We start from the raw sequence: 13675 nt of genomic DNA on the forward strand, positions 1-13675 counted from the left end.
CCTAGCCGCACACTCTAAAACATACTACTCTCCATCTCTAGTTTTCTCTTTCTCACTTCCTCTCCATCTTTAAGTTTCTTTCTTTTGGTCTTAGAGATAAAAGAAAAATCAAACGAAGATTAAAACACGTCAATTTGATAGCGGTTGTTTTGATCTCCATAGCTCCTCTATGATCGTTCTTGTTAGCACGAGAAGATCAAATCCTCTTAATGGGAGCCTGGATGTCTTTGGAGGATCTCAACGTTGGGATCTCAGATCAAGAGACGGAGGAATCAACACAAGAAGTCGATCAAAGAAAAACTATGAGGGTGAGGTTTTTATTTTATATACATTCCTCTCAGTTTTTCTTAGTGTTCTTGGCCTTTATTTTATATGCGTTGTATTATTATATGCTCCCCCACGTAATTTTAAGTTACGCTCACTTGCCAATTCTATCTATATAAGTTAATGGTGTTAATCTTTAACTAAAATCCTCATTATACCTTTGTGACTTACTCCATTAAAAAAGTATATTAGGGTTCCTATATTCGCGATCAGGGCACAACGATTTTGGGTTTCATCTTGCAGAATTTCCCTTTGTTTGAACAATTTTAGTAGTTTTTAGTTAAAAATTGTACTGACTATTGGGAACCGTTAGGTTGGATAATATAGTTGGAAAAGCAAAGTCAAAATCAACGGTAAGAATGTCCTTTGATTGTTTGGCTCAATTTTTCAATGTTGTGTTCTTTTTATTATGTGTGTTGAAATCTAATGATGTTTTTGTTTGTATGAAGGAAAGCAACACAAGCTCATTTTTTTTTGGCTATGAAAGTGACACTTGGACAATACATAGTGCAAAAAGATATGTATTCCTACCTTTTGACCGAATACTTTTTCGCAAAATATGGATTGAATGTCTGGAACAGTGGATTCTTTCACTATTGGTCCTTACACCCCAACTCCATTTGACTGCAAATTGGTTCTTGGGTTTCAGACTAATGAACTTTATAGGTTTTGTTATCTTCATCTTTTGTGAAACATTTGATAGGTGTCTGCAAAGTATGATAAAGGGTGTTGGATTATGTGCCTTTTGATTCCCACACCCTTTAATATAATAATTTTTGTCTTTATATTTAAAATCTGTATGTTTTGGTGTGGGGTTTTTGTCTCTTTATGTTTTTGTCCTCATTTGTATGGGCTGCTGACTTTTCGGTTTGTACATTAATTGTAGAAATGATGATGACTGATTATGCTTATTTTGATGTATGGGTTGATAGTTTAATTGAATGAGTGTCTATAATTAAGTATTTAGGTTTGATTACAATGTGGTATGAATAAGGAGAGATTGTATTATAGGTATTTTCTAGAAATGTACTAAGGCAGGGGTAAGAGGGCTAAATGTAGTTGTTGAATGAGATTGAGGGTATTAGATAACTATTGAGGGATTATAAGGGGTTGAATGTAATTCCCATATACTTTGAAGACTGGGCCCACTGTTAGTTGTTAATACTTAGGGTAGTATCATTTTTGTAGAAGACAAATTCCCTCACACCCTTTTCATGGTGAATTTGAGCCCTTCATCCCGGAGGCTAAAGTTAATGAATCTATAAACGCCCCAATTCTTGATTAAGATATAAATGCCCCAATTCTTAATGAAGCCAAAAATGCCCCTAACGTTGACTTTTCTACTTTTGGACCTGCAAATAACACAAACTCCCTACACACTTCAGAACCTATATACAATCCTGATAATACTTCACCATTGTTTGAGGGTGTAGAGACTAACATCAGTGAAGATGTTGATGAAAAATAGGTTGGTAAGGAAGTGGCGAGGGGGAACGGGGAGTTGATGAGGTTAAGGTGGAATAGGCTGGTGATGAAGAAAGGGGTCAGGGGGAAGTGGTGATGGCGAGAAGAATGAGAATTGGTCCATGGCAACAACTTCCACACTAAAGTGCACAACGTAGGGAAGTCCACTATGAACTGTGGGGTGTGTGTCAAAAGCTCATCATGTATGGACACGGACTGCAAGTTCTACGGAATTCTCGAAAAGATAATTCAGTTGGATTACCCACTTATTCCAAACATGCAGATCGTTTTATTTAGATGCCGCTGGGTTGATCGTGTGAGAGGTATGAAGGTACATCCTCGTTATCACCTCGTTGATGTAAACTTCAAGAAATTATACCAAAAGAACGAACCATTCACCCTAGCACAACAAGCAGTACAAGTCTACTACACGGAGTATCCTAGCTTGAACAGATACAAATGGACTGGACGACTGTCTGCAAAACAAGAGCAAGAAAAGTCATCGATGACTCACGGTGGACCAAGTTGTGTTTCAAGAGGATGAGGCAATACCTACTCCACAAGTTGCAATGGACAACCATAATTATAACTTGCATAACTCAAATGGTATTCAGTTAGTCATTGATCTTTCTGTTGCTACTCAACAAGGAGTAGGTGCATCCCCGATCATTGGCCTACGAGACTGATGACGACTTTGACGAAGATAGCTTTGATGAGGAATACAAGATTGAAGAATACAATAATTATGATTGGCATTAGTTAGTGTTCATGTATATATTTTTAAACTTATCGAAGTACAATTTTCAAACTTTTTTTTTTAAAACAAAACACAATATTTTTCTATTTAGAAACGGTTTGAAGTTTGAAAACCGTTCTTAAGTAAGATATTATCTACTTAGGAACGGTCGAAATTTCCAAACCCATTCCTAAACCGGCTCCTAAATATGGCTGATATTTAGAAAAATGGAGGAAAAACCAAAACGTTGGAACGGTCAATTAAATTTAACCGTCCCTAATGTTGTTTGAAGAAATTTAATAACGCGCCAAAAGAAAAACTACAGGGAAAACTAATTTAGGAACTGTTTTTTATTTTTCACCGTTCCTAAAAGTGAAATTACTTAGGCCCATTCCTAAATGTGTAGAAAACTCTGTTCCTAAAATATTTTACTAGAACCCTTCCTAAATGTGTTCCGGAGCCCATGCCAACAAATGTCAACATCTTGCTCATTTTGTTCCCAATTATGATATCTCTACATTCGAGACCCTGATTAATGCTAAATTTAAATGTGTAACAATACTAACCATATGTCAACATTTCTAGCAGTTCGATCTAAAATCAGAATGTCTCATGGACAGTTGCATCATTTTTTATCTCATCGATTGTGTATTTCAGGATCCGTAAAACAAAAATGTCCAAAACATCATCGAATGGAGTATTTTGTTGATTTAATAATATCCAACGGTCCGATTAAAATTTTAATGGTCTGATGCGATCCAATACAACAATATAAGATGCTATTTACATCTATATAAGACTAACAATTCTGTATATACAAATATACTTAATCTTTTGAACAGTTGCCAAATTTTATTCATAACATTATATGTTTTCAATTGCCTTAATTACTTGTTGGTCTATCTTTTTCTGATAATTAACATTTCTGGGATGGTTTTTTCTATATTTTTTAATTTTTTTTATTTTTTTGGGAAATTCATTTTGAGACACTATTAGGAATGGTTTTGTGAAGTTTATACCAAAACGACACCTTCTTGTTCTATTTGGAATGGTTACGAAAAAGGAACAACTTTTCAATAAATGATTGTCAATAAAAAACGACGTCATTTTGTGCATTAGGAACGGGTTTGGGAACGGTTTATTTAAAACTGACCGTTCCAAAGCCCGCTCCAAAAATCAATATATGTAGAACACTTAGCAAACTTTTTTCTCTCTTCTTCCTTCTTCTTCCCCTTCTCCACTGCTGCCATCGTTTAAACAGCAACATCCCGCACCCTCCCCTCCCCCCTTTTTCTGCAACAAGCCCCCCCCTCCCACCATATTTCTTGCTTTCTTTTTCCAATTTTGTTTAAGATCCCAATTTTGTTTAAGATCCCAACAGTTTTCTTACAAAATTTTCGTCCATTTTCTTACAAAATATTTTCAAAATATTTTTTGAAATTTTCATAATGTTTGTAATTTTTATTATTTTCTGTACTTTTTTTATATTTCAAAATTTTCTGTCAGATGCTTCCTAGGTTGGGGAAGCATCCCCTCAACCACCCACACCACTTGATATGCCTGCACCGTCCTTAGCCTCGCAAACTCCAGATGATGCTGGTGCATCTGGAGCTACATGTACGGCTGTGGATGACGCATTACAGCAGCCTGGCACACCGGCGGCTGCTCCACCACCACGACCATCAATCCCCCCACCATCAGGCCCAAGTACATCAGCCTCGATGACGAGGTAAGTTGCCTTACTAAATTCATTATTATAATTATTTTATTTTTAAAATATTAATTAATTATTTAATATCAAATTAATTTAAGATTTGATCGGCGGTTTCACGAGCTCATCAATGCGGTCGTGCGGAGACAATTCCCCCACCTGTGGCCGTGTATGAGGTAGGTATCGTCAGAGCAGCAGTATTTCTAGTTGGAGAGTATGAAGGTAATTAATTTTAAATATCTGATATATAATCTAATTGTTTAATTTATTTTACTAATGTTTTGTTTAATCTTATTACTGCAGATGACCTACTGGTAGGACTGTGACGATGAGTTTATATTCCGAGTCTTCCACATGTGGGCCGAGAAGTACATCCAGAAGACCTTCTCCGTTGCCCGATCCAGCCTGGTCAGGCCATGGCCGGCCAACGAGGTCTGGCTCTAGCTCCAAGCGTATTGGGCCAGCAAGGATTTTCAACAGAAGTCTTCCAAGAATAAGGCTTATCGAACGGGGGAACACTACGGCATCCTCGACTGTGTACCAGGGGGAGGGGGTCTTCCTCAATCGTCATGCATAAGAGGAAGTTGGTAAGTAAATATAAATTATTTGTGTGTTGGTATGTAAATATAAATCATTATTATTAAATATAATACTAATTAATTAACTGTTTTTTCCTTATACAGGAGACGGAGTTAGATCGATCGCCCAAGCAGATGGAATTATTCAAACGGTGCTACAAGAAGAAAGATGACGGCGGCTGGAGTGGGCCGAGGGTGGTGAAGGTGGCGGTAAGTAGCTAAATATTTTATATTATTTTTTTAATAATTAATTCTTTATTTAATAAAGTACTAACAATTTTGTTTGTTTTACAGGAGACGTTCCAGAAGATGTTGGAGGATCGTCAGCCCTAGCCCACGGCCTACGACCTTAGTGCCCTAGCCGAGTCTGTAGCTTAGGTGCGATGATGGAGCAGCAGATGTGGCTGGTTGTAGTTGGGGGCAAGAACAAGGGCTGAGTATTCGGCTTTGGTTCTGAGGCCCACGTCTCCAGCCGCACATTAACATCGCCATCGCCACCTCCACCTTCAAACCCAGCCATAGAGGGCCGCATCAACCATCACGAGATGATGATGGCCGACATGATGGACATGATGAGGGAGATGTGGGCCTCCTCGTCGACTGCAGCACTGGCTCCGACGAATCCCTAGGCTGAGAATCGGGAGGATGACGAGAAGCGTTTAGATTATGTTTTACATTTTTTTTTGTTTTGGTAATTAAATATTTTTTTTATATTAATATAATATATTTTTTTAAATTATTAATATTTCTTAATGTTTATTAAATTTTATTATTTTATGTTTATTTAATTAATTAAATTTATAGATAAAATTTATTCAAATTTCATTAAATTAAATTAATTATGTCTGAAAATTTATTAAAATGGATAAATTTATTTATGTATTCAAATATTTAAATATATTAATATTGTAAAAAATTAAAAAATTCAAAATTTAGGAACAAATTTAGTAATGCTAAAGAAAATGTTATAAATTTTATAAAGTCTCGTTCCAAATCCCGTTCCAACGACTACCTCAAAAAAGTGTTCATACACTGGATGAACCGTTCTAAATTAATATATAACCGTTCCAAATAGCATTACTAATCAGTATCTCATATATAATCCAAATTATACAAACGGTTCCTAATTCTTGTACTAACGTAGTTCTACATATGTGTTCCAAATTCAATAACCCGTTGCGAAATAATGTTCCAACGGCCGCTCCTAAATTGATTCTAGTTACAAAATTAAACAGTTCCAAAATTAACTCACGAGTAATACAAATACCATTCCAAAATTTCACCTAAAAACATAAATAATCGTTCCAAAGACCGTCCGCAACCGTTTCAATTGCTAAATTAATAAGTTTTAGACTGAATTGATATTAGGAACGGGTCTCAAGAATCGATAAAGTTTTCGTCCCAATTTGGAACGGGTTTCCAGAAATCGTTCCTACATTTTAGTAACATCAACTCCAGAGATGGATTTTGATCCGTTCCACATCCGTTCCAAATTTCGATCCAAATAAATTTTGTGTTCCTCTAACCATTACAATCTAAAGAAATACCGTTCCAAAACCCGTATCAAATCCCGCTTTTTTTTTGTGGTGGATAAGATTCATTTGAGAAGAAAGATTAAATCAATTCAGAGTTGTATCCCTTTCTAGTTGACACTTTTTGTATGAAACCATCACATTATTTAAGTGTTTTTGGTACGAGCATTGAAGGATTTTAAGTGCTTTGGTATGCACGATAAAAGGATCAAAGACTATTAGGCTATAATATTTGCAGCATTGTATGTCTATTGGCTAAGGGAATTATCAACAATCTGTAGTTGTCATATTTAACATTTTGAAGGAATTATATGTTGTCATTTCTTTTGTTCTTCCGTTTACCTATCGATGAGGCATATACAGGGCATTAACTATAAAATAAAACATCCAAATTAAATTGATTACATTGCACCAGATTAGTCCATTCAAAATATAACTACTTCAAATATATTGTAATGCAAAACATTAACAACTAAAAGAAACATCTTCACCATTCATTTGCTTCAAATATCTTAATATTTGACGTCAATTCCTGATATATAGATAGTACTTCTGCAAAATTGTCCTACAATTTTACTTGTCTAGATTCGACGTCTTCTTTGAATTTTGCCAATCGCGTTAATGGTCACTGTGAAATCTTTCCGCAAATACTAATTTGGTTCAACCAACAAAAATATTTGGGATAATTACACTCTCTTCCCCTGAGGTTTGGTGTAATTACACGTAAACCTCCTGTAGTTTGAGAAATTCTATTTGTTAGCACTCTTGAGGTTTGGTTTCGTCTAATAAATAAGTTCCCCCATTAATCAAATTTACCGAAATTGTTGAAATGAACAAAAAAAAAAAATATATTTTTAACCCCGATTGACTTATTATTAACTTATTGTAGGTCAACAAATCTTTTTATGACCAGATTACTCTCACATGTTTTCAGGCATTAATGCATGTGAGGAGGTAATTTCCGTTATAAGGGTAGTTTAGTCATGAAAAAAATTATTTAATTTGCAATAAGTCAATAATAAATCAGTCAAAAGTAAACATCAATTCTTATTCGATTTTTTTCATTAATATCAGCAAATTTAGTAAATTTTAACTAACGAGAAGACTTATATGTTAAATAAAAGCAAACCTTAGGGGTGCTAGATGTATTTTCTCAAACCAGAGAGAGTTACATGTAATTACACCTAACCTCAAGAGAGGGGAGTATAATTATCCCAAAAAATTACATTTGTTTATTCTACAATTACAAAACAATTTTCCTTCACTTTCTTTGCTTGGACCTACAATCCTACAGTTTTTTGACAATAACCCTTCTTATTTCTACATCTCAAATTAACTTTTCCATCTTTAGAAGCGGATTTTCGCAAGCATAATCCATTCTTGAAAAAATCCAAGTAAATATTATAAACAAATATTGAATAGTCATTACCAACAACATAATACTAAATAATTCATTTGACGAAGCATACCCGGAAGAAAAATGAAACTTGCAGCAGCCTTCAACCCTCTTCCAGTGTAGTGTGTTTATGGAAGGATGATAACTGGCATTTGAAATGAGGACAAGGCACATTTTGAACCAACAAATTATGCCTAAAGCTGAAAGTGAGTAAAAAAAACATCCATCTTCGCATTTCAAGCGTGTGTACAACAGTTCATTAGTTTTTGATGGCAGGCTTTTTTCAAGCAAGGTTCTAAATTTCTCGTGGTCTTTTTGTCTAATTAACACAAATTAATTTTGTGCAAATTTTAGCATAACAGAAGGGGCAATATGCAATTTCCCTTTCGAAAAACAGAAGCATGCGACGGTCGGTCATCCAGGCATTTGGTGCAGAAAGCAAACACTGTAGTATGAATTTGACCAGAATGTTTTCCGGTAATAAAGTAAAAAGTCTAGATGTGGGCTTCAACTGGCGAAGAACGAGAAAGAATAGGAGCTAGCTACTGTTAGTAGATTAAGTTAGACACTTGACAACACCACTGGAGCTTAAAACCAATATACATTAAAAAGTGATGATGTGACGATGTGAATGTATGTTATTCTTGTTTTTCATATTGACGATTGCTGCTGGAGCTCTCGGAGCTAGAATCTAAGCCGAAGCACTTAAAAAGTGCTTGTTTTGCCAGCCCAATGTAGTTGCAAGGGTGGTGTGGACGCCTGAAAATTCTCAAAAATATTGAGTCCTTGAAAGAAGATTCATCTCCACCCGGGTCGTCTTCTCTGATTGACCCTTCGCTTGGGCCTGCTTCGCTCCTAGCACTCCGGTCTTCCACCTGCCCGGGGGGATAAAGTCAAATAATTGGATTACTTCAACAAAATTGGCTGCCTACCTAGATTCATGTCTAGGTTAATAACTTAGGACAAGGCTTAGTTACTCATAATATAAGTTCCTCTTAATTTCCTTTGCTCTATGAAGAACAAGCAAACACATAAAGAATCTAAGACTGCATTTAGATGGAAGGATTTGTACACGAGGGAAAGATTTCAAACGTCTACATATTAAATACAGTTGCAATACATCACGACTTAAAAAATAGTTCAAAATGGGAGTTCAAGGATTTGAAATCATTGTAATAAGAAATTATCCAAACAAGCTAGATGATTTTTTTTATATAGATCTAAAATGCCTTAGTTCCAAATTCATCCATTCAGACTAAAATCTTAAAGTCACTTATACTAGAAGGACTCTAGATCAACAATAAGAAATACTAGATCTTGGATATGCTCAATAACTACTTTAATGAGTGATAGAACTTTGTAACCAAGTCGAGATCACTCAATTCAGATAGCCCGTTGTATGATAACCTCGACAAAGCAAGAAACTCCGATATATACTCACAAAATTGATTCTTCACAAAGATGGACCATTTTACAGCCAAGATCTACTCTATGGAGCTAAAGATACACCAAGTAAGAATCTCCAGAGCTTCAAATAACCTTGAATAAGAATAAATATTAGCCATGCTGACTACAAAACAGCAAAAATACTCAATTTTTATTCATTATCTGTATAAATAACTTTTAAATAGTGGACAAGGTTGTCCTACAGTTGCATCAACCAAAAACCTTGCCAGCAATTTAAGGTAGCTAGAGTTTCACTTCAGCAACTCAAATATTTTTATATTTAATTTCTTCTTTCCTGTTTGCAACATCACCTGGTAATCTTTCCTCCCCTACCCAGCTCCTGTTCCTTTCTATAATTTGGATTCAAACTAAAGCAGAAAAAGTTTCAATATCCCTCATCTTCTTTTGCCTAACACATTTTCATTATCATACTATAAGTAAAACTAAGGGCAAATTTCTCTTGAAATTTATTATAATTACGAACACCTTCTTATTATTTGGAAAATTATAAATACACTTGATGTTCGATGAAATTGTGTAATCTTTGGATGGAGGTCTGGAATTGTCAACTTTGCCCTTGCTGTATTTTTTTATTTTTAAAAAAATTTGTAAAAAATCAGACGATATGGATGGAAAATTTTGAAAAATTCTAAATAAAATTATCTACTTAGTCGATAAAATAAATTTAGAAATTTTAAAAAATAAGTAAATTATAATTCGTAGTACAAAGGTACATTTTGGTCAGTTCACTACAAAAACCAAATGAAAATCTAACGGATTGAGCTAACTGTTAGACGACCGTTAAAATCAAGAGAGTATTATTAATTATTCAAAGAACGAGGGGAACCAAGAGGTATTTGCAATTATGTTAAATCTAAAAGGAGCTCATTTAATTTACCCTAAAACTAAACACTTAACTCTAAAGATCTTAATAAATTTCATGATAAGCAAGGACCATTTCAACTGAGTGCACAAATTGTCTTCCAAACGCTACATGATGCCAATGCCAATTGAAAGGAGATGACATCTAGTTTCAGTTTCTTCTCATTTACAGAAAATTAAATTCCCCCCGGCTCTCTCTCCCTCTCTCCGAGTATAACCATTTGCGTCATGCCTTCATATAATTTCTCTTTCTTTTTCATCAATAACTATATTTAATTCTGCAGAAAGGCCATAATTCTCCTCCAAAGAATTCAGCTCAAAAGTGTTTAAAATTAGTGAATCTGATAAAATCCAATATGAATCGCCCCATATACAAGAAAAAAAACAGTATGCAGAGACCATCAAATTGATGGCTCTGATACCATGATAAAATCACTTTGCTGTATATGGGGCGATTCATATTGGATTTTATCAGAATCCGACGAGGACCTTTAAACTTTAACTTTTGTATTAGACAAAAAGAGTAAAAGTTCAGAATCTAATGCTTTTGCAGCCTGCTGAAGCATTCTCAAAATCAAACAACAATGCTTTTGCAGCTCGCTGAAGCATTCTCAAATTTAAATAACAGGGATATTTGCCTTTCCAAACTTGACAATCTTCTCATATGTAAGTAAAGAATAAGTCCAGTTCTACATTTCAGCAAAATCTAACTTATCCCCCCAGCACCCCACCCCACCCACCATCTCAAAAATAAGGAAATCAAAACGACAAGCAACAAACAGAAGGCGCGGTGCTCCAACGTAATGAAACAGCGCAAAATGTATTAAAAGCCAGCAAGAATAAAGTACAGAATATGAAAAGAAGAACAGACGAAACTAATGATGGCATTTTATTTAGGGCTAGCACATTAATCTCTAAAGCAAGTGGCTAATCATGGCCAGATCAATATATCCCTTTGTCAACAACCCCAATTAAACCCTCTAACTCCATCAAGAACAAGCGTGTAAAGACCGGAAGCTCAAAAATTTTCCCGGCCTTTGTATTTTCCCCTTTTGATGATAAAGAAATTAATCAATAACTATCAACAAAAAGGAAAAACAAATGTGTCCATGGAAAAGAATAATAATGATGAAAAACCCAGACAAAAGGCAAGAGAGCAAACCCACCTACCTTAATTATTCTGTCGGAAGAAGTGGGGTTGTTGAGATGGGTAGGTGGAGCGGTCGGTGGCGAAGCAGCGGCACCGGCGGAGGAGCTAGTGGAGGAGTCTGAAGTAAAAACAGTGAACCCAAAGAAAAGGAGAAGAACAAGTAGAATCATAACAAAAAGCTGGATCCATATCAGCCATGGGATTCTGTAGCTCTCGATTATCAATTCATCGCCAAACTCCACCATTTCCTTCTGCTCTACAAATTCAATAAAATACTCTCACCTTCACTTATCATATACAATTACGAGAAGGAAAAATGAAAGAGAAGAAGAAAGAACGGTAGAGGAAATGGAAGAGAAGTGGAGAAGAAGAGGATGGACTCTCAGACTCAGAGTACTTTGTCATTTGAAGCGGTGGAAGAGGTGGAGGAGACGGCAAAATGTCAAATGACGACCAAATTACAGTAAAAGGGAAGTCGAATTCAAGTAAAAGTGATTTTGGGTAAATTTCACTTTGACCCCTTTCTACCTACCAAACTCTATTTTACCCCCTTATACGTTTATATTAGCGTAAATTACAACAACCTCCTATGAGTATTCTTTATATTATCTTGCATTATATATAAAAATAATTACAGAGTGCTCTCCTGAAATTTACTATAATAATAGACCTGATTTGAATTAAAAAGTTATATTTAGTATCGAGAAAAATGTATTTTTGGTTTTCAAACATAGTCACTAATGCAATTTTGGTTCTCAAATAATATAGAATTGCAATTTTATTACTCAAATTTTAATTTTTTTGACATTTTTGACGTCCCTCCGTTAACTTCTCATTAAACTTAATAAAAATTTCATTAGAGTGGAAAAAATTGCTATTTTTCTCCCATTTTATGGTGCTTTTTAAGTTGTAATTCAATGTAACCATTTTTGTTATTTTTTTTCAAACTTCAAAAGAGAACAAAAATAAATAAATAAATTTAAGCAACACATTTTCTAGTAATCTTAACAAAAAATTTTCAATAATAGGAAAATTATCAATAAATTTTAAAAAATTTGTTGTAAATTTATTGTTTTTGGTTTATTCTCTTTTGAAGTTTGAAAAAAAATAGCAAAAATGGATGCATTGAATTGCAACTTGAAAAACACTACAAAATGAGAGAAAAATAGCAATTTTTTTCCATTTTAAATGAATTTTCCATTAAGTAGAATGGAAAAGTTAACAGAATGATCAAAAGTGCCGAAAAGGTTAAAATTTGAGGATGAAAATTACAATATTAAATTATTTGAAAACCAAAATTGTATTAGTAACTATATTTAAGGACCAAAAATGCATTTATCCTTCCAATATCTTTGCATTTGTTTTCGTCCAACAAATAAAGCTCTCAATTAATCAAAATTTATAAAATTTGCTGATATTGGAAAAAAATAGAGCGAAAATTTATATTTACCTTTGATATTGACTTACTACTGATTTATTGCATGTTAAATAAATATTTTCTGATCAAACTGTTCTTACACATTTTCACATGCGATGATGCTGTGGATAGGCATATCATCACCCTTATATGGGTAGTTTGACCATAAAAAATTTGTTTGGTCTATAATTAGTGAGTAGTAAGTCAATCGAGAATAAATATGAATTTTCATTCAAATTTTTTAGTAATATATATAAATTTCATGAATTTTGACTAATGTGAATCTATTATATATTAGAGTGAATGAACACCAAATACTAAATATATATTTTTAAATTATAAAAGTTGTATGTGTAAGCAACGTAATTATCCCTTGTCTTATTTACTCTTTTGTATACCTAATAATGCTATACTAACTTTATAATAATTTTATAAGAACTAGAAAGTTTAGTTTAACAAATTTATAATATTAAATTCTTACCTCAAGATAAAATTTTCTAATAATTTATATACAAACTTATATTCTTTAGGGAAAAATATTATTTTAGTCTACTAAGTATGCCTAATTTTAATTTTAGTCTGATAACTATGTTCATTTTTGTTTAGGTCCAGTAACTTATCAAATTGCTTACTTTTAGTCCTCTGACAAATTTTCGAACAATTTTACCCCTATGAGTGCATATGGTCTAAAACTGCCTTTCAAAAGTTGCATAGGGGTAAAATTGTCCGAAAATCTGCCAAAGGACTAAAAGTAAGTAATTTCGTAATTTACTGGACCTAAACAAAAATGAACATAGTTATCGAACTAAAATTTAAATTAAACATACTTAGCGGATTAAAATAATACTTTTCCATATTCTTTATTATATATTTTTTAGAATCCTAAAGTCTCTAAATTACGAGTTAATTATTTTTTAATTATAAAAAAAAAAAATTATTTTATCATAATTATTTTTAAATATATAACAAAAACATGACGAGTCGCGATTTCAAATCGCGACTCGTCATTAAATAAATGTCGGATAAAAAAAAATTATGA

At 33.7% G+C, this 13675-nt stretch overlaps 1 protein-coding gene and 1 long non-coding RNA gene across 2 annotated transcripts; one reads left to right on the forward strand and one right to left on the reverse strand.

The window, feature by feature from the left end:
• On the forward strand, positions 1-2736 carry LOC110012567. The gene is made up of 3 exons (XR_002287737.1): positions 1-308; positions 638-677; positions 774-2736. It is a non-coding gene; the product is annotated as an uncharacterized LOC110012567 (long non-coding RNA).
• Positions 8167-11665, reverse strand: LOC105171255. Its single transcript, XM_011092309.2, has 2 exons — positions 11240-11665; positions 8167-8616 (listed from the first exon to the last, which is right to left on the reverse strand). Exons 1-2 carry the CDS (start codon positions 11462-11464, stop codon positions 8380-8382), a joined length of 462 nt encoding a protein of 153 aa, XP_011090611.1. The 5' UTR covers positions 11465-11665; the 3' UTR covers positions 8167-8379.

Source organism: Sesamum indicum, linkage group LG9, assembly GCF_000512975.1.
Source record: "Sesamum indicum cultivar Zhongzhi No. 13 linkage group LG9, S_indicum_v1.0, whole genome shotgun sequence".
In the NCBI taxonomy this organism is placed as follows: Eukaryota; Viridiplantae; Streptophyta; class Magnoliopsida; order Lamiales; family Pedaliaceae; genus Sesamum; species Sesamum indicum.